We start from the raw sequence: 22,868 nt of genomic DNA, 5'->3' as shown, positions 1-22,868 counted from the left end.
TTGCTGAGCTTGCTATCAGAGAAGTCCTGAAAAGTATAATGTGAAAGTAGCTGCTTTGAATCCTGTTTGAACACAGTACACTCAGAAGAATGAATAAATGTTCTTGGGAAGCAGTCATTTTTGATTGGTGCTATGGCCAATACCTATTCTCTGCCAGGGAATCAGTCTGCATATTTGATAGAAGCAGATAAGAAAACCTCAATACAAAATATTAATTGAGAAGAATCTCTTAGCTGCTAGAATTCAAAAGCTTTACTCAAAACAGACCATCCAACTTCTTGGTCCTCTCTTCTTTCCTCCCCAGTGACATCCTCTCATGAGTTAATAAAATATGCTAGTTCAATTTTTTATTTGCTATCATGACTATGATTATTCCTAACAAGCAGACCCTATGTGGAGGAAAAAAAAATGGAAAAAAATGACGAATGGCCTGGTAGATGGATCTTGTTTATCTCTGACAGCTTAGAAGGGCAGGCAGCATGTCATGTTGGTAGACAAGTCATTGTCATTACTGTAAACATCTCTGATATCAAATCTGGTAGAATATTCAACAACTAACTTTAAAACACCAGTGGCCGGGGCATTATAAAAAGGCATGCTTTGAAATTTCACCCAACCACGGGGATCGATTTAGAAGCAAATTTAGAAGAATCACACGTGCCTCTGGAAACTGATTAAATTTGATTTATTTAAGTGAGTTTATGAGTTTTAACTTTAAATAACAACCACCACCACCAACAACAACAAAAAAAACCCCAAACAAACCCAGAAGTATAAACTGCTGCTTATTTCATACTGTATTCCCATGTCATAGGGGATTCATGGGATATGGGTGAGTGAGTTACATATGCATTTGTGCTTTCTTTGCCATTTCTAACACTCAACCAGGGGTAGCCAAGAAGAGGAATTCAGAAGGCCAAAGACAGTGTGTGGCAACTTTTGGAAATTAGTGGCTGAGCCTGATGACACGATGGAAACTGCCAATCCTACGGCAATGGTCTAAAACATTTAACTGCTCATCTGTGAATTTTCCAGCATCAATTTATTAGCCAATAGAATATAACCTCCTTGAGGGCAGGAATCATTTTACTTCTGTCTTGGTATATCAAGTTCCTAGGCACAGTGTCTAGAAATAAGGTTATAGGGGAACTAAAGTTAAGTAAAAATAAAACTACACCAATCAGCATGTATTACCTCCCTCAAAATCATCCCTTCTCTTCTCAGTACAAAGGACAGTCATGGTAGGAGATAACCAAAGGGGACGGGGTTAAATGAGGTAGCCAGAACAGCTCTCTCTCAGTCTAGACCTGCAATGCGCACTCTGGGACATATCTACAGAAGGTAGAAACAGTGAGAAAAATCAGGAGAGAATTTCTGTATTGATGTTAAAGGTTCAAACAGATCCAAACGTTAGGCTACTTCTAAAGAATATTAGAATACACCCCCCCCCCAAAGTATTCAAAATGTATATTTGGAGTAAAAGAGCATTGTACTACTGTTAAATTCAAGTTAACAATAGGTTCACAACTGGTAAATCTTTAAAAGAAAAAAGATTCTTATTTGTTCCTAAAATTCCAAAATAATGAATACAAATTGCTTCCAATTTGGGGTGGGAAATCTCTAGTTACAGAAGGACAATACACACCACGTAGGAATTTATCTCAATTTATAAGTAACAGACAACACAGAATGCAATTGACATTAGTCTTATGACAGTTAATGCTCACATAATACCATAATTGTTTAAGTCCAGATAAACATTTTCATTTTTATTTTAAGGCAAAAAGATGTTAAGAATATGTATTTTATTATAAACTGAAATTGTGTATAGGCTTGAACAATGAACTTCCTTTTTTACAAACATGCTCTCTTATCTTTCTCTTTACAAACATGTTCTAATAAACCTACTCCAAACAATAAAAAATAGTACCTACAAACTTCATAAGAACATTTACATAAACATTACATTTATACGTTTTTTGCAGAAGTTAAAGCGCTTTTTAAAAATTCTCAATATACAGACCGAAGACGGTAAATTTGTACTTACTATGGAGCACAATTCAAGTACTTTTCTAAAAAAAAAAAACAAAAAATTATATCTAGCTGAACTCTACTACATGAGATTGACTGTAATTTCATAACAGCTTTCTTTAAAAAGACGGCTGCAATACAGAACAGAGCACGCCTATTATTCTAATCTCTTAGAATAAGAAAAACAAACCCCCATGAACAATGGTATACCAAGATCTTTGTCAGAGTGAGCCATCGATATGCAAAAATGTTACACATCACTAATAAGGCATCTGCACTTTCCAGCTGTTCAAACAGCAAGTAACTCCCAAAATATATTTGGATCTATGTAAACAAAGCTTTATACTTCTATTTCTTTACTTTCCTTTTTCTGCTTTTTTTTTTTGGAGGATGGGAGGGAAATACATCACCAGAGGTGAAGACATAGTCTGAGCCATTTTGGACCATATTATTTGAATACATAAAACTAGAGAATTTCAGAGCCCCTTATCAACTATTTCAATAACTGAAAAATGTTGCTTATTCATGAAATGAGGTGGATACCTTATTTTTATTGATGTTGAAAAAGAAAAATATTATGAAAATAAACATCCATCAGTTTCCAAGAAATAAATACACACTTAGTTATTTTAATGTATTGCAGCATGGGAAATATTGCCCTAGAATTGACCTCAACATTCAATCAGTAGTTTTACAAATCATTCTCCTCACGGAGGCTGGGATCTTCTACCTTGTCAGCTGCCCAACCACTTTCAAAAGGGTTTTGTTTTCCTGCTTTAGCTGTTCATTTTCATCTTCTGTGTCATCTAGGTCCTTAGGGAGGAAAGAAAACAGTTACCAAATTAAAGCAACTTCAAGAAAGAGGCGATGATACTTTAATGACAAAATCATTACATTGTGGGAGAAGGTAAGATTCCCCACTATCACTAGAAAAACAAAATTTATACTATATACATCTCTTCTCCCCTACTCTTCTCTGGTTTAAGGAGGCAATGTGTTAGAGTGAAAAGAGAACTCACTACCTTTGGAGACCTAGGGTCTGAGTTCAGATCCCACCCCTGAAGCTACGACCTGCGTGACTTTGCGCAATTCACTTAACTTGGGGCCAGAGTGGCTGAAATTTTCTCATCCATAAAATCAGAAAGATGGACTAGGATTCTGGTACCATCCACCTCCAGACTTAGGATCTTTAAATACACAAGGTTCGGATTATGGCCCTGCTACTTATTCTATATGACCTTGATCAAGTCACTGAAAGTCTTTGTGACTTAGTTTCCTCTTCTGTAAAATGGAGATGATAATACTTGCACTTGTGAGTGAAGTGTTCTGTAAACCTTAGAGTGCTTTATAAATAAGAATTATTATGAGGACTGTAAGGAAACTGATCACTGTCTTCACGTGAACATTTCAGACAGAGCCCTTGCTTATAAATACTAGAAAATCCACTGGGGACACCAACATAAATTAACAATTTAAATAATGATTCAAGGAAGAGCACAGATTTAATCTGTCAATTTAAATCAGTGAGAATGGGAATACAATAATCTCAAGTTACATATGTTTTAAGACAGCAGCATTTCTTCTAATAAGCTTGGACAATCTTTAGGGAGCAGCACAAAAGCATTTTTAAAAATCTAAAGGCATTTTGCACAAACAGATTTTCATTCATTAAAATTAAGTAAAATGGAAGACTTTGGTAGATTGATTTGCTCAAGGCTCCACAGAACAGCACTTAGGAGCTCTGTTTCCCAAGGCCCTTGATGGGTGAGGGCGGGGCACAGTCCTCATATCCGAAACAGCATCAAGCCTCGACATTTGGATCGACCATTTAGAACAAAAGGGGTAGCACGACTCAGCCTCATAAATGAGCAAACACATTATTGGTATTTTTCAACCATTAAAACCTTGGTTCAGGTCCTTCCTCAGATACCTCCTGGCTGTGTTGTTATTGTTCAGTTATGCCTGACTCTTTGTGAGCCCATTTGGGGTTTTCTTGGCAAAGATACTGGAATGGTTTGCCATTTCCTTCTCCAGCTCATTTTATAGATGAAGAAACTGAGGCAAACAGGGTTAAGTGACTTGCCCAAGGTCACACAGCCTAAACACAAATAAATTTTTAAAAAAACAACAACATTAGTGTCTGAAGCCAGGTTTGAACTCAGGAATACCAGGCCTAACACTCTATCCACTACGTCACCTAACGACAACATCTAGTCCAGCAGTGGCTAAATGACTTGTCCAAGATCACACAAACATGTAGCTGCAGAATCAGAAACACTCCAAATCCAGGGCCCTTCCCATTACATCACATTGCCATCCCATAAATCTTAGTCAAGCAGCAAATTAAATCGGATATGTAGTCACATGGTAATCATCAAAGGTATGATTTCTACCATAAGCCATTTATAAGATGGCAGAATCCATAAGCAAAGCATAAACTCATTAATATAATAAAGCCATGTTTATGTCTTCAGGCATTTTCCCATAATTAGAAGGCCGCACCATACAACTGAGATATCTACAGTACTTACCCTATTTAATAAATCAATTTCTTCTTTGAGTTTTCCAATTATTTCTTCTTTATCCTGAATCAGTTTCTGGAGCCTTAAGTTTTCTTCTCTCTCATCTATTACCTCCTGGTAGACACAGTTATAAAAACCAAATATTATTTGGACAAAAGTGGATTTACATACTCAAAGAATGTTTATGGTCTTCTTAAAAACACGGCCTTGTCACATCTGTTCAAGTCACTTAGAAATATTCAGCATTCCTACGGAGAGGTCCCCCAAGGTGGCTTACTTAAAATTGCCTTTTGTTGAGTTAGGTGTGTGAGAGAATTCACCCACAGGAGGAAAGGAAAATGAAGGGAATGCAGAAGCTAAAAAGGAATCTAGCAGATTAAATCGAGGCTTAGCCAAGTCTCTAACAAATGCTAATCGATTTCTCAATGGCTTACTTACCCCCTTTATCCCACTAGCCTACATATCTCCACTATTAATTGCCCAGAAAACATTTTACTCACTTTATCCTCACAACAAACCTTGGACATGTGAGCTATTATTAGCCCCACTGAACAGATGAGGAAGCTGAGGCAATTAAGCACTTGGTGTCAGTAAAAGATGTATTACCCTATGCTGTGCTGCTGTACCCTAAGAACCAACAGTCCTTTCCAACTGACTTAGAGTTAAAACCTCCCCCATGTGCCCCATTAAAATGTGAATTCTTTGTGAGCAAAGACTTATTTCCAATTTTCTATTTGTATCACCAGCTCTTCGTAGCATGCTTTGACCACAGTAAGCATTTAATAAATGGCTTTTCATTAATTCCTTCAAGAGCCTGACCTAATAAATAACAGGTAAGAGGAACTGGAAATTTCAAGAATATGCTCCTGCTTCTAAAAAGTCCATTTTTCCCATTTCCCTCCAGGAGTGTGCATGGAAATGTGCAACAACCAAGTCTCTGTACAAAAGTACAGGCAAGTTTGAACTGCATCATTAACATTTTCTTCATCATTTTCTCAAGTTGAGACAATCAATAAGACAATAAATCAATCCCCACTGGTAGGATCTGCCAATTTCTAGGTGCAAAATGCTCACACAGAAAATTAACAACCAATGGTCAGCCTCTAGCACACCCTTTTTTGGTTTGTTTTGGAGGAGTTAAATGACTTGCCCAGAGTCACACAGCTAGTAAATGACCAAGGGCATATTTGAACTGTGGTTCTCCTGAATCCAGGGTCAGTTCGCCACCTGGCTGCCCCTAGCACACCTTACTTCCCTCCCTGGTTTGCAGAAACATGGGGAGAAGTGCAGGACAGGAAGAAGATAACAACTAAGTGTGTAGAACACTACAAATATTGTCAACAAGCAGTTGGTGTGTTGGTGAGGTTTGCCAAACTTTTTTTTTCCATACACCCCCCCCCATTTTTTGTTAAAGGGTAATTCATCTCTTGGTAGGAGGAGACGTATTTAAAAATTAGGGTGGTTTAAAATATCAATAAAAGATTTTTTTAAAATTAAAAAGTCCTATTTTTCTTTAACAAGGACTCACAGGCAAAAAGCACCATATTAAATTTAAAATAGGCTTTTAAAAAACTGATCTCCTTGAATGGCACTGGGATTTGATAAAAGATTATAAATAAGCAATTAGTTAAAACTAAACTAAGTACATGCTGGTGTTGAAGCTTGAGAATTTATTTTCATATTAAATCACAATTCTCCAAAATAAAAATAGCTTTCCCCTAGTACAAAACGAAATTTGTATTTGGGCCAATCTTCTGGTATCACAGGGAATAATCTGGTTCCACTTGATTAGAACAGATTTCACATGCTTATCCATTGGTTAAAAAGTTCCTTTCAAGGGCATAGGCAACAACATTAACACTGGGATCAATCTGACCAGTTGAATGTGCATGGAAAGTTGACCCTTTCGGGGAATGAAAGGAATCTTCTTTGAACTGTTTTGGGGACACTTCAAACCCAGCCAGAATTTTCTAGTAGGAAGTTTTCTGAAGGCAAAGACCAAAATCTGCTTAAGCTCCGGATGCAAATCCTACAATTGGTAGGGTACTATGTATGTATGTGTATTAAATATACAACTAGTGATCCATCTGACCTACCACGCAGGCAAGTTCTGGGACGCTGTATAATCAGAACCTACTCTAAAACTAATGGATTTCATTTCTAAATTTTCATCAGCAACAGGAGGGTAACAAGGGAAGGAAACATGGAAATAAAAACTTAGTCACTACAAGAGGCTAGATATCAAATTAATGAAACCACAGGACCACACTGTGACACTACATTAGCTAAGCTGCTTCAAATGTTAAAGCTGTTTTCTGTTCCTACTTCCCCCCTAACCCTCACCCCTTATCCCAAATTCTCCATCAGGTTTAGTTCCTGTTTTTCTACACCTCTCTTCAAGGGCAGAAAGCCCTAGGGTATTTATTTGGTTTTTTAGTAAGTCTTCTAGTTTTCTGAGCAGAGGATGAGGTCACGCTAAGATATCAGACCATCTAAAATAACCTTGAGGCCATACCTTTTCAAGATCTTCAATCTTCTTTTCCAATGTGACTAAATGAGGAGGGGCAGCTGGATCCCTGTTGTACCTAGACCCTACCCTGTCTGTTCGAGAGTATCGACTTGAGACGTCATCTTCTGGGGTAATATTTGTGCTGTGGAGTGAATAAATAATGAACTTTAGGAAGACCTTGAACACAAAGAGCCAGAGCAATTTCTAGCCAGAGTAAACAATCAACACTTTAAAAAAAACAGCTATCAGTAAAATTAAGACGATCACCATTTATAATATGTCCTTAAGAAGACATGACTGCTTGGAAACAGGAATCCTATAGGATAATAATAAGAGGTTAATAAACAAAGAGAGCCTAGAAAATCAGCATAAAGAGCTCATTCAATAACATACATTTTCTAAGCAATGAATGTGTGTAGCACTATATTCAGATAAACCATTATCCCTGCCCTCACTAGGCAGCTCAGGAAGAGGAATTACCTCACTTTTCCTCATTACTATCTTCTTCCGTCCTCATTATCATTATAAATTATTAGAGGTAGCTAGGTGGCCCTAGTGGATAGAGCACTGGGTCTGGAGTCAGGAAGATTTGAGATCAAATCCAGCCTCAGACACTTACAAGCTGTGTGACCCTGGGCAAGTAAGTCACTTGACCTCTGTATAGTGGCCGGCACCTTAACCGCTTAACAAATCCTTCCTTCCTTCCCTCCCTCTCTCATGGAGCTCAGTACTCTAGTAAGCCTATAAGAAACAAACATAACTGTAATAACTTTTTATTATAAGTGTATTAGAGAGGTTGAAAACAAAATGTTAAGTGAATGGGGGAGGGGCAGTTCTTAAAGACAAAGAAAGGACCCAGTTAGACAAGGATTCATTATCATCTTTTTCTCTGCCAGCATGGGGTAGTGGGAAGACAGGAATGTTGACAAGTGGACAACTTGGTAGTCTAGGCTGACAACTATTAATGTGAGGCCTCTAGGCCTAGGTTTTCTCATCTAGAAATTAAAGGGATTGGAACAGATTGGGGGCGGGGAACCTGCGGCCTCAAGGGCACATGCGGCCCTCTAGGTTCTCAAGTGCAGCCCTGACTGAATCCAAACTTCACAGAACAAATCCCCAAGGGATTCAGTCAAAGGGCCCCACATGTGGCCTCGAGGCCCCACCCCTGGACCAGATTATCTTGAGTCCTTTTAGTTTGAACGTTTATTCTACGATAGTCTTCTTCCTTCTCTGTCTCCTGCAGGATTCAGTCTAGATAGTATTAATATTTTTCCCCAACGGTAGATCTTTCTCCTGTGAAGGTACTATTTTAGTCTTTTTTTAACTAAAATTATTCTTTAAAATAAATTTCAGTACTTTGATGATGTGTAACAAGTAAAATATAAACTGCTACTTGATCCTATCTTAAATAAAATTCTATATCACTAATAAAATAAATATCCAATATAACAAATCTTAGTCATATACCCTGAAAAGTGGCAAATATGATAGGAAAAAAAGTTGATGGTAGAGAGGCTGAGGGAACATAGGTACAGCAACACAATGCTGGGAGAGCTGAGGTCAGTTCACTTCTTCTGGAAAACAATTTGGAACTATGTGAGAAAAGTGACTAAACTGTTCTTTAAACTCTGACCCAGCAACACAACTATTAGGCATTTACCAAGGAGGTCAAAGAGGAGGGAAAGATGACCTGTATACCAGACTACTTATATCAACCCCTTCTGTGGCTGCAAGAACAAAACAAAAAACTGCAAAGAAAATAAATGTCCATCAACTGGGTAATGGCTGGACTGACAACCAGATAACAGAACAGTGGCTGGTTGTCCTTCGTTCTTCAAGAGGATCAAAATGGCACCACTGTTAGGGTCAGGTGTTGTAAGAAATGATAAATATGAAATCAGAAATTTTAGGAAATTATGTGAACAGATACAGAGCAAAGCAAGTTGGGAAAATATATGAAATAAACACAAAAAAAGGTAAAGGGGAAAAAACACTGAACGACATCAGAACTTAGATCAATGCACTGACCAATCTCAGCCCCTCACAGTAAAGACATGGTAGACTATGGATATGAAAGGAGGCACTTATTGTCAAGATATTGTTTTTTTCTTTTTCCTTAAGTTGGCTTCTTTTTTATGGGAGGAGACCGGGAAATGAAAATGAAGTTTTTTTTAAATAAATAAAATTTATTTTTGGTCATCACAAAAGCCAAATGTCCAAGTATTTTCCATGGCAGAATGTTAGGAATTACATTATGCTTTTTCAATTGTATTTTTCCTTAGTATGCCACAAAAAAATGTGTAAATTACAAAATACATGTCCAAAAACAATTCTACAAAAAGTGCTGTATACAATAGTGATTCACATCTTTATTTTTAGGGGCAAAAAATGTTGTCACTTTGTTGTTGGAGCTCAGTTATCTTTGCTTAAAAAAAAAATTACTTGCATGGTGTAAATAATAAAATTTGTGGTAATGCTCCTGCCCAGAAGTGTTTTCCTTCGTGCTATCTGGATGAGCCACAGAAATGAATTCGATCTCAGAATTTTAGCAGCTGGAAGGGGCCTCAGAGAGCTTTAGTTCTACTCTCTTGTTTTACACCGGGGAGCAAACTGAAGCCCAAGAGAAGTTCAGTGACTTGTCTCACATCACACAGCCGAGCCACAAGATCTAGGAGGTAACTCAGGGTCCAGTGCTTCTGCCATCGTGACACATGCTTCTAAGCAGTGTCAAAACACATTTTGAAACATTCCAGTTGGAGATGGCAAAATTCAGTTCTGATCAAAGTACACGTTACTGATGAGAATAGACATTTCTCTATAATATATACAATTTCAACTTTTTTTTACATAAAATCCTCCACAAAACCACAAAAATACCCATATTCAGTATCATTATAAAATGAGTCATTCCATCCACTAGACAATTAAAGCACCTTGGCTGTGATTCATTAATGAAAGATTCTGACAAATACCCAATCAATCAATAATGCTCCTATGTGAGTACCCTGTTTATAACCCATAGACTTTATTCTTTAACAATTTTATTTTTCCCTCAAACTACATGTAAAAAAATTTTGAACATTCTTTTTTTAAGCTTTTGAGTTCTAGGTTCTTTCCTTCCCTCTCCTCTCCCTTCCCTGATGCGGTAAACAAGTTGTTGTTGTATGATCCAAACTTTCACAAATAAAAACACCACTCACGCTGAAGGTTTTGACTTTGATTTCTATGTAGTTAGAATTTCCAATAAAACTCCTATCACTTGCTGTTAACTACAAAAGATTAGAGAATGCCAGTAGGAAATCAAGAGTCTCCCATTATCTATGCCATATTTATTATTACTCTAACTTCAAAGAACTCTGTGTCATTCTGGTTTATCAAGAGACTGGTTCCTAGATACTATTAATTTAGTTGGGATGGATCTCATTAAATCAAAGACATTGCAACTACCCATTTGTAACAAGGTACCAAAGAGCTCTTCCACAAGGGGCTCCCCAAAGTTCTTTGTGCTGTTTCAACCAAACTAAAGCTTAAAATTTTAGCATGAAAACACTGTATAAATTGATGGATACCACTCAGAAAAGTGTTGTTTTTTTAAAGACTTAAAGAACTCCTTTGGCTTTTGCCTTTATTTGTTCAAATCACAAGATATTTAATCTGATCCTAACCTCTTTTTTCCTCTGATTTCCATAACTCTTCTAGATAAAAGTAAGATTTTCCCAGAGTAAACAGTAGACAAAAGCCCAAAGGAGCTGCTAGGGAGAAGGATCAAGAAAGCTCAAACTTTAAGTAACTTTTCCCTTCTATTGTCTTCAATAAGAGAAGTAATCTCTTCCAAAAGGACCAAGAAGGTAGTCATTTGAATGTAAGCTCTCTGTCGGTAAGAAAGGTTTCATTTCTGCCATTCGATCCTAGTGATCGGGGACAAGGTGTGCTGTGTCGGGCACAAGGCGTGCTGTTTTGGGCACAAGGCAGGTGCTTGAAAAAATTGGTTGAATAGAAACGTTTTCTCTACACACACAGGAAGTCAGGAAGTCAAACCATTACCACCACCTCTACCCAGCTACAGAATAAGAATAACAATGAATAAAATGGCTAGCTTTTATATAGTGTTTTAAAGGTTTGCAAAGAGCTTTACAAATATTATCCCACTTTATCCTCACAACAAACTTTGGACGTGTGAGCTATTATTAGCCCCACTGAACAGATGAGGAAGCTGAGGCAATTAAGCACTTGGTGTCAGTAAAAGATGTATTACCCTATGCTGTGCTGCTGTACCCTAAGAACCAACAGTCCTTTCCAACTGACTTAGAGTTAAAACCTCCCCCATGTGCCCCATTAAAATGTGAATTCTTTGTGAGCAAAGACTTATTTCCAATTTTCTATTTGTATCACCAGCTCTTCGTAGCATGCTTTGACCACAGTAAGCATTTAATAAATGGCTTTTCATTAATTCCTTCAAGAGCCTGACCTAATAAATAACAGGTAAGAGGAACTGGAAATTTCAAGAATATGCTCCTGCTTCTAAAAAGTCCATTTTTCCCATTTCCCTCCAGGAGTGTGCATGGAAATGTGCAACAACCAAGTCTCTGTACAAAAGTACAGGCAAGTTTGAACTGCATTATTAACATTTTCTTCATCATTTTCTCAAGTCGAGACAATCAATAAGACAATAAATCAATCCCCACTGGTAGGATCTGCCAATTTCTAGGTGCAAAATGCTCACACAGAAAATTAACAACCAATGGTCAGCCTCTAGCACACCCTTTTTTGGTTTGTTTTGGAGGAGTTAAATGACTTGCCCAGAGTCACACAGCTAGTAAATGACCAAGGGCATATTTGAACTGTGGTTCTCCTGAATCCAGGGTCAGTTCGCCACCTGGCTGCCCCTAGCACACCTTACTTCCCTCCCTGGTTTGCAGAAACATGGGGAGAAGTGCAGGACAGGAAGAAGATAACAACTAAGTGTGTAGAACACTACAAATATTGTCAACAAGCAGTTGGTGTGTTGGTGAGGTTTGCCAAACTTTTTTTTTCCATACACCCCCCCCCCCATTTTTTGTTAAAGGGTAATTCATCTCTTGGTAGGAGGAGACGTATTTAAAAATTAGGGTGGTTTAAAATATCAATAAAAGATTTTTTTAAAATTAAAAAGTCCTATTTTTCTTTAACAAGGACTCACAGGTAAAAAGCACCATATTAAATTTAAAATAGGCTTTTAAAAAACTGATCTCTTTGAATGGCACTGGGATTTGATAAAAGATTATAAATAAGCCATTAGTTAAAAACAAAAAAGTTTACAAAAGGTCCTACACACCAATATCCAAGTGTGAATAAATATGGTGTCTATCAAGAGCAAGGCTAAATGAGTAAAGCACAGCTGCCCTTCAGCGCTTGCTACAGTTATGAGGGACACTATTGACATAATTGCAGGAATTTTGTACTTTGATCTCCTTAACATGTTTAGCACTGTTTGTTCTACAAATAGAAGTGTTTTCGAGCTCATTTCTACAACCGGATATGCTCCATACAAAACAAGAGAATGAAAAAATGTTACATTCACTCTAAAACAGCTTGCAATGTTTTGATGAAGAGGACTTTATCATCAATGTCCATAAGACTACAAAAGGAATCCCCCTAAAGCCAGAGGCTGAGATGTTAAAAGGAGGAAAAAAAAAAAAAACAAAACTAATGGTGGCAAAGAAAAACACCCTTGGTTGGAAATTTTCTTCCTCCAGGAACTTTTCACATCTTTTACACAAAGATCTAAGTAGTTTTGGGGAAGTATTATTGTAAGGAGGGAGGAATACTGTATCTTAAAAATATCAAGTTTGGAAGAAAGCAAGCTAGGATGCTTCAAATGAGGCCACAGAGAGAGGAATTTTCCATTAGGGAGAACACAGGAAAGCTTAGCACTTCAGGGACACACTGGTGGTGAGCTGAGGACTTGGGAGAGGGGCGGGGAACTGGGTACTAGGTTCAAAACCCTGCCTCGGACAAGGACAAATGTTAACTGGGATCACCGGGATGTCACTGCTCCTTGGAGCCTTGGGTGTTCCCACCTATAAAATGGAGATAAGAACACTTGGACTTATCTACCTCACAGGATGTAGTAGTAAGGTAAGTCCTTCCCAGATGGTAAAGCATCATTTGTCAATTTGGCATAGTGAGTATTATTACCAATGATAACAGTTTATGAGCAAAATCCTTGATTGTGGAAGTGGCCACAGAAAACTAAGGGAAGTTGGATAAAATGTGAAATGCCTAACCAAGTTATCATTGTTCCTTATATCAATAGGAATTAATTTTCCCACCTCAATCCTCACAAGTGACATTCCATCTCACGTCATTTTACCTTAAGATAGGCACTGCAATGTGCTCTTCCCCACTCTATTTGTTGGTCATTTGTTTTTCAGTTGTGTCTGACTCTTCGTGACCCCATTTGGAGTTTTCTTGGCAGAGATAGTGGAGTGTTTTGCCATTTCCTTCTCCAGCTCATTTTATAGATGAGGAAACTGAGGCAAAGAATGTTATAGTGACTTGCCAGGGTCACGCAGCTAGTAAGTGTCTGAGGCCAGAGTTGAACTCAGGATTACTCCAGGCCTACTAGTGCTCTATTCACCTAGCTGCCTTCTCCATCCTGTATCACCTCTTAAAATCCCTGGTTTCCTTCAAAGATCAGCTTAAGCACTGCTTCCTACATGAGGCTTTTCCTGTTCTTCCCAGCTGCTAGTGTCTCCATCTTGGAATTACTTTGTATGTTTTCTTTTATGTATACTCTATTTCTCCGATAGGATCCAAGCTTCTCGAGGACAGGGGCTGTTTCATTACTGTCTTTCGCTCTCTCCTTCCCCCACAGTGCCTAGCACTGGCAGCACCCACCCTGAACATATATGAAGTTCCTCACAAACGTTTGCCTAACTGCTTCTCTGCCCTCTGATCTGTAAAGGTGTCTCTCTCTCTCTAACCTGACACAGACATATCATAGGAGTACAATCTTGTTTTACAGACAAGTGACTTGCCTAGGATCACACAATTAGTAAGTGTCTGGGGAAGGGATCTGAACTCAGATCTTCCTGACTACAAGTCCAGCAATCTATCCATCCAGTGAGCCACTTAGCTGCTTCATACTACCTCTTAGCTGAGGTTAATTATACTGTATAAACAAACAAGTTATTTCTTTGAATATATCTAGTTGAAGTCAAAATGCCAGTTTAAAGAACTAGAAAAGTACAATACAAAAAAGAAAATCATCTAAGTATAAGTAGTTTACTCAAGATAGTATTTCCTTTCACCTAGAAAGTATACCATAACCTTTCCTTAAAACAATGCAAACAATGTAGGGTGCAGAACGGATGGATGATGAATGGAACGTGTCCTGCTTATCTGCATATTCTGGTAAACTGAAAGATACAGAAATGGAACAAGTCTGGTCTTCCAAAAGACGATTCTCAGCAATGCTTCCCAATGTGCTTTCTAGAGATGCTATGGGTATCAACGAAGCATGCAAGCTATCTAGCTAGCCTTCTCTCTTGATACGTAACCAATCCACCTCCTTTTCTCCAATGATATTTATTAGTATGCTTCTTGTGAACATTATCATTAGTAATATCCTGCAGCCTACTTACCCCCAACATGCATATTTCCATTGCCTATAGGATGACCCACAGTCATGAAACCTAAGAGATTGTGGTATTCAAATCAGCCTATCAATTATTTATCAAGCAACAGTTAGGTGCTGAATGCTAGGCATGTGAGTCCAATGAACTCACATTATAATAGGAGAAATAACAAGTACACATGTTTAGAGAGATATACAATATAAAGCTAATAAACACAAATATATACAAAGTAGTTAAGTACAAGGTGGTTTGAGAGGGAAGACACTAGCACTTGGAAGATTAGGAAACGCTTCATGTATGATTCGCACTCATGTGGCATCAATAGAAGGATATTGTAGTTAAAAAGTTGGGTTTCTGTTTTAGGAAAAACCTTCTCTGTTCCCAAACATAATCTAATGCCTTCTTTTTCCTACTCAATTCTAGTCCCAGTTCACTCCCTGTCAGCAGTTTCTAAGACAGACATACTGAGCAGCACTATGGATCGTTTACTTCAAAGTACTTTGTAATCTGCACAATAGGTGTTCTTCATTTACTCATTCTCCTCAGCCCTCACCCCAGATACATAGGAATTGTCTTGCTCATCTGCATTCATACATCCAGCACTTAGCACAATGCATGGCATATAGTAAATATTTGAGATAGATTCTCTCCTCCTCTGTGAACACTCTTTGTGTGTATCTGTGTGTGTCTGTCTCTACCTACCTAACTATCCTACCAGGTCAACAACAAAAAGAAGCATCTAGAATATCTCATCACATATTGGGATCCCTCTCCAACTGGGATCCTGCCATGACCAGCAAACACCTGTGTTGATCATCCATCTCCCTGTTTTATGCCTCATTTGATATTAACATATCCAAAGACAGACACACAGACACACACGCACACACACACACGCACGCACGCACGCACGCACGCACACACTCTCTCTCACTCTTTGGGGGAAAGATTGTAAGACAATATGATGATCTACTGATCTACTACAAGTCTACAGAACATTGTTCACTAAAGACTGTCAGGTCTTTTCCAACCTTCATCAAAGATGCCTTTGATAGTGGTGAATGTTATTCTCTAAGACTGCATAGAGTTGAGGTGACAGATACGTGGGTTGGTAGTTATTGTTTGGTTTGGTTTTGTGGTTGGTTGGTTTGATTTTTTTCCTAATTATCTCTTTTCAGTAGTATTGGTGAGCAATATGAAACAATCCATGATTATTTCTAAGCATTTGGTATTCCCGCTCTCCAATCCCCTATTAAGCAAAGTCTGAACAGCAATCTCTTAATATCTTTAAAATTGTACTGCCTTAAGCACTAGAAACAATTCTCTATATACTTGGTTCTTTGTCTTCATGCTTGGTCAGGTCCACTTGCTCTTTATTTTCCTTCTTTTTTTTTCTTCTTTATTTTCTTTAGAGCCCTTTTATACTTCATCATGCAGCACAATAAGGATGATTATGTTGGGACCCAAATACAGTGGGCTCCACTATTTCATAATGGTGAAAAGTCTGTTAGAGAAATTTTGATAGAGTGTGTGTGTGTGTGTGTGTGAGAGAATTTTTCTTGTTTTCCTTATTTTATTTTTAAAAGCTTTTAGGATGTTCTGGCTTAACTGGATTTCTTAGTAAGCTTTCTATAAATTTGTTTTCCCTCCACTGCTTCTGTTTTTTGAAAGAATACTACCCATAATCTTCTAACCTTGTCCTCTGTTAAGATATTCTAAATTGGTAATGGCCTCATATGTTATCTCCCATCCCTTGGCAAGGAACTTTAGTTTTGACTGAATAAATTGGTTTCTAGGTTCTTTAACTTCCTCACTGTGGTGATTTACATTAATTCAACATCAACAGGAAACGGTTCTGGGCAACAGTGATGTCTTTCCCTTTAAATAGTTTCCATATTTTGGATTCAACAGCTCATTTGAATAGGTCTGGTTAGAGCTATTTTCATTGCATACCAGATCTTCTCATGTTCATTTTCTCCTATTTTGGTGCTGATGTTAACCTTAGCTTCTAGAAAAACTGATGGCCTAATCTGGTTGTTTCCTATTAAAATCTGGTCAGTTTCACCTTCCACAAGGAAATCTGGCTCTTGCCATGTTTAATTCCTCCAAACTATTCTTGAAGAAACCATTCATACATAGAAGTGAAACTTCTAGATTATCTTTAGCCTCTTTCATCATTTCTTCTTCCTGAGCTAGTTCTTGCAATACAAGTTTGTTTGTTTGTTTTTTTTTTGGGGGGGGGGGCAGTGATCTTCTCCCATGCCCACTGTTGCACTGCAATCACTGATCACTGAAGCATATTTTGATTTTGCTTGGAAGGTGTCCCTAACATATTGTTCACAGAAACTGTTCCTGCTCCTCATCCTCTGCGACAGATGCTGGTACTCAGGCTGCAAGTACCATCCTGGTAATCTTTTTGCTTACTGTCAATCTAAATAATGCAAAGCAAGATGACTAAGTACCTCATGAATGGTTTCTTGTTGCCTCTGAATACATAATTAAACCAACTTCTTTATCTGCCTGTTTAAGGAGAACTTGTAGATCAGCCTTCTTCCATCTAATAGCAATTTCTTGTCTTCTGATTTTATTATAAGAATATAACTTACCGTGGTTAAAAACTGTGTAATTGCTAACATCGCTTACCTTCCGTCCTTCCAATCAGGGAGTTTACTATCTAGCTTGGGGAAACTGGGGGAAACAAGAAGTACACATTGCATGCGTGCGTGCCCTTATAGCTGCCAAACGTAGAATTAGAAGATATGATGCAAAAGACCATTTGGTATTTTTGATTGATTGTTTTATGGGCTTTCACCACGAAAGAATTCATCATCTCCTGATGATGAGCTTCCCCATCCTTAGCTAGGCTGGTCCTTGGAAAGCAGCCACAATCTGTCCCAAGGATTGTACTCTAAGTCTTTCCAGCATGGTAGAACTTGACAAGACTTGCAGTCAGCTGGCACAGATTCTGAGAACCAAGGGTCATTGGTAAACTTATACGGAACATAATTACATAATTTAATCTTGCTTTCAGCTGCCAGAAGCACCTTAGTATCCTGTGATCATTATTATGATCACCGCTTATTTTCAAGTACCAGAGTCAATTACTTACTTAATATTCAACAAACAGTTACTAAGCACCTACTGTGTGCAGAGACCATATTCTTGGTTTCAGAGAAGATTTAAAGTTTATATAAGATCCCTATACTTGTGAAAATTATAATCTAGTACTTGGATATAACATGCACAAAGCCACAATACAAACCCAAGTGCTAAGAGGTAAAGAGCTATGAGATCTAAGGCGGAAAAAAAGGATAAAGTGCTAAGAGATCCAAATGGATGGAGACTGGGGAAATCCAAAAATGCTTTTTGGAGGAAGCAGTAGATGGGGTACAGTCTGTGCAGATGCTAAGACATGCACAAAAATTGCTTTTTAATACATTAGCTTGTTTGTTTCTCCATGTTTCCAACTCACTGATAACAATTTTTTTTTCTCTCAGGGTAAAACAAACAAGTAGGTTAAGGTTTCTGGTTGTTTGGATAAAGATAAAAAAAGTCTACTCTATTTCAGACCAGTAAAAGCCTCCAAATTAAAAAGTATATTTAGCTTTCCGAATGATAGAGTATATGCTGGTTTAACATTCTAAATTCATCATTAAGCTATTTCTCCCAACTCTGTTATTTGTTAATTATATCATCTTGCACTTTTTTGCCTGTTACCAAAGAGAAAAGACCTGAGCATCATTACCGATTCTTAATCAATCAACATTTATTAAGTACCTACTATTTGATATAGGTATCTATACTATAGTACTTATCTACAGACTATAGTATTTATTAAGTATGTACTACCTATCTGATATAGCTATATATATATATATATATATATATATATATATATATATATATATATATATATATATATCATACAATATCTACACATATATACATCATGTACATATATGTACACACACACACACACACACACACACACACACACACACACAGACATCAGATACTTTAATAAGCAATGGAGATTCAAAAGCGTGAAAACAGTGCCTCCACAGAAGAAGCAAGAAGAAACACATGCGCGCGCGTGTGTGTGTGTGTACACATGCAAAAGATATTTAAGACAGATAAAAGGTGATTTGGGGGGCAGCTAGGTGACACAGTGCTAGGCCTGGAGTCAGGAAGATCTAAGTTCAAATCTAGTCTCAGATACTTCCTAGCTATGTGACCCTGGAGAAGTCACTTAACCCTGTTGGCCTCAGTTTCCTTATGTGTAAAATGAGCTGGAGAAGGAAATGGCAAGTCACTCTAGTGTCTTTGCCAAGAAAATCTCCAAAGCAGTCACAGTCAGACACGACTGAAAAACAACCAAACAACAACAGAAGGTGATTCAGGTGATTGGAAGGGGAAGGCACTAGCACCTATGGGGGAGGGGAAGGATGAAAAGCTTCACATAGTACATGGTGGGAGAGCTGAGCCTTGAAAGAAACTAGGGAATCCAGATATGTTGGCAGAGGATAAAGGGTTATACATGAGGAGCACCAAGAAGACAGGCCAGTTAGGCTGAGTTCTAGTGAAAAGGAGCAAAGGGTAGAAAGGGATCCCCCCTTTCCCTATTCTACTCCTGAAAAAACAATCAACTGCCAAATCCCCCAAATTCTAATCTCCTACTACCTCACCCACGTCTCATCCTCCCAGGCCCTTACCACCTCTGACTCAGATTCCCCTAAGAGGCTCCCAGAAGGTCTCTCAGACTCCAGCTTTACCCCTCTCCAATCCATCTTTTACATAAGCAACAAAATAAGCTTCTTTAGTCACAGATCTGACAGTGTTGTTCCTTCACTCAAAAATAGTCATTAACTTGCCCATAAAATAGCAACAAAGTGCTCAAGAAGCATGGTCTTGAGAATACTGGATTACACTGTCTCACCAACTGGCAGAGGCCTTTGGACCTGTTTTGGCTTGGACTTCTCATCTCTGAAGAATTCTGGTAATTTCCAAGGCTTGGTTCTGATTGACAAAACCCAAAAGATTCTTGAGTGATTTTCAAAACACAATGTGTAACCCAACAAGTATGACTGGTTTTTTAAACAATACTTGTAAAGATACTTCCCTTGGGGGAAAAACAATCATAATAGTGAAGCAATGTCTTGATCTTTGCATTAAAAAATCACTCATTCTCATCTTTAAGACAATTGTACAAATGAGATCCACTTCCTGTCATCTTCCTTTCTGAATGCAATGACACTAAAACTTAAGAGAACACAACAACAAATTTATTTTGATCAGATTAAATAACTAGGCTAGGTTTTAGCCATTTCTGAAGGAGTTTCTTGGTGAGTCAGGGATCTTCTAAGATGATCTACAAGAACAAACAAAAATCTATCTTGGGTATATGTGAGATCCTCGAGACAAAGCTCTCCCTCACAATGAACACTGCCTAATGTCCAAAGTTCTCAACTGACTTCTTATACATTGTTGCCAACCAACAAGACCACATAAATTTTCCAAATTTCTTCTAAATTGAAAGTTGTATTCCTTAGGTCAATCTTTACCTAATTTTACTCCTTAGCCTTACTTAGCCTTACTCCTGCTTATAATCTGTTTCTACTTAACTCATTTTCAAGCTTTTTTGGTTCTGACAGAATGGACTTCTACACAATAAGGAAATTCTTCAACTATGAAGAACTGTTAGCTCAAATGAGCTAAGCCTATACTCATTGCATCCCATAACAAGAGGGTAGGTGGCTCACATGAGGGAGCAGAATGTAATACTCTCTTGGTCAGGGAACTTGCCACATCTTCTCACTCATGCCCACCACTTCAGTGAATTTGCCTGACCAAACTCATGCAGATTAACCCTATCACACTCCACCCCACAGCATTACCTCTTTCTGATTGTCAAAATCGCACTTTCAAGCTTCTGGGTTATCAACAGACCCCAGCTTTGGTACATTTGTGAACCTCAATTAATTTTAAAGTCTGTCCACACCCAGCAAAAATGGGTGCCTTGTAGCCTCAAGGTACCTTCCCTAATGACAGCCATTACCTTTTGATTAGGAATTACAAATTCAATTGAATTCAACATTCATTTATTATGTGCCCAAATATTCAAGGCCCTATGCTAGCCACTATTCTATTACACAGAATTGCTAAGTCCATAAGCCTGAGTAGAACCAAGTCTCCTACCTCTTCCCAATGATGACAAGACCAGTTGGCTAGCATTACATAATCTAGCCATTGTACAATGTTCAAGGGAGGCCACATAACACTCCTAGCACTCTCAGATACAGTGCCTAAAACAGATGTATGCCATGTCAAGCCAGGACCAGCTGCCAACAAGAAAGCTAAAGCTCCTTCCCCAGTCTTGAGAGTATCAATATGTTTTCTTTAAAACATTATTGGTGGAAGGGAAGTTACCCTCAAAAGAACCATATGACTATGCAATTAACTCACTCCAGGACCCCTATTCTGGACAGCCTACTAAATTAACCAGATCAGGAGCAGCAATATTTATGGGAATTTATGTAAAAGAGCTAAGAAAGCATTAACCCAGCCTTCCAGCTCTGAGTAGGGAAGTCAGAATTCTGCCACTGTTTTGCCAGAATAGAACATAATCATTAGGTTTTAGGACCTATTGTCTTTGATATTAGACCTGATAAGTTGGAGAGCTCTAGCAACAAGTAATTTGACCAAAAATAGGAAGATAATGAAGGGTGTGGTAGGAGGACTACCTACCAAGGCATAGCCTAGTAGGCTGGGGTAGTTCTTTTCTTTAAAAGGTAATGAAATTATCCTAGAGACAATTAGCTCACAGGCTAATGACCAGCCTGTTTTAGATAAGTAAAACATACATGAGTTCTGTATATTTTATTGATATCTTTGTTTTTTACATCACCTAGATATAGCTATATGTAGCCCTTCTTCTTATACACCCCAGAGAATCATTTTTTTTTTAATGACAACAAAAAAAGGAGTGGAGAAGAAATCAGTAAAACTAACCAACATGCTGAAAAAATCTAACATTATATGTGTATATACATATATAACATACAATCACATTCCCCAGCCAATTGAGCAAAATTGCTTACAAATATTCCTTTATCTGAAATAGCCCAACATCCAAAATTGTGTAGTTCATCTAGCACAATGCATGGCACAGTGATGACATGGCATACTCTTTGGGAACCACTGATTTCAATGAACTACTATGATGTTCAAAAAGAAGCCTTGATTTGTCTAAATTTGTTGGTCACTACTTCAGAGCAGTCATAGAAGCTCATATTTCTAAAGTGCTCTGAGATTCACAAAACACTTTCCTCTGAATCCTGTGATATCACCAGCCAACTATGATTACCGACATTTTGCTGGGGCTTAAGTACTTTACTTAACAGGGAGGTCAAGTTACTTGCACGCAGTCACACAACTAGTACATTTTGGCCAGAGCTAAGGTCTACTGATCCCAGAGACAGTTCCATATGTCACTAAGGCACACTGGAACTAATCTTCCCTAATGACTGGCGTGCAATTAAGCCACCAGATCTTTGTAGACTGCTAAGACCAGCCGGGCTAGGTGGCACAACGGGTTAGGGCACCTGGCCTGGAGTCAAGAATATTCATCTTCATGAGTTCAAATCCGATCTCAGATACTTACTAGCAGTAAATCACCCTCTTTTCCTCAGTTTCCTCACCTGTAAATTGAACTGGAGAAGGAAAAGGCCAACTACTCCAGTATTTTTGCCAAGAAAACCCCAGATGGGGTCACAAAGAATAGGACATGACTAAAATGACTGAACAATAACAAAGAAGAGGGTCAAAGACTGAAAAAAAAAAAAAACAAACAACTGACTGAATGATCTGCCAGAATTGGTTCCCTGCCTATATTAGAACTCCAAAGAAGAGTTCTTAATATCACATGAAAAATCTCATTTAAGACCACCTGACTTTTGGGCAAAGAACAAAAAATTTATATCTTTACAAAAGTTATTTTTAGATATTTGTCACATGAGCCTTGATTTTATGTAGACATTTTCAACTATGCAGTTTTCATGTACCTTTTACCCTTTAGCTTATGCCTTGGGTCTTATTTGACACTTTTTTTCAATAGACATCTCTTCCCAAGTCAATTTTATAACTTGCTAAAATATGGCAAAGAAGAAATTTCAATCTGTTAACAGTTCT

At 38.0% G+C, this 22,868-nt stretch overlaps 1 protein-coding gene across 2 annotated transcripts in view; it reads right to left on the bottom strand.

Moving 5' to 3' along the window:
• Positions 1 to 1,023: 1,023 nt before the first annotated feature.
• The window catches only part of PAWR (pro-apoptotic WT1 regulator), a 133,767-nt gene continuing 111,922 nt past the window's right edge, over positions 1,024 to 22,868 (bottom strand). For both annotated transcript variants that reach the window (XM_036761256.1, XM_036761257.1), the window contains exons 5-7: positions 7,069 to 7,204; positions 4,563 to 4,667; positions 1,024 to 2,844 (exon numbers count right to left, since the gene is read on the bottom strand). In XM_036761256.1, coding sequence (XP_036617151.1) covers positions 2,758 to 2,844; positions 4,563 to 4,667; positions 7,069 to 7,204 — 328 coding nt within the window. In that variant the 3' untranslated portion in view covers positions 1,024 to 2,757. The remainder of the gene's footprint in view (positions 2,845 to 4,562; positions 4,668 to 7,068; positions 7,205 to 22,868) is intronic.

The sequence above is a fragment of the Trichosurus vulpecula genome, chromosome 5 (genome assembly GCF_011100635.1).
Source record: "Trichosurus vulpecula isolate mTriVul1 chromosome 5, mTriVul1.pri, whole genome shotgun sequence".
In the NCBI taxonomy this organism is placed as follows: domain Eukaryota; kingdom Metazoa; phylum Chordata; class Mammalia; order Diprotodontia; family Phalangeridae; genus Trichosurus; species Trichosurus vulpecula.
The sequence above is the reverse complement of the archived record's forward strand: the minus strand, read 5'-3'. Positions and strand labels throughout refer to the sequence as shown.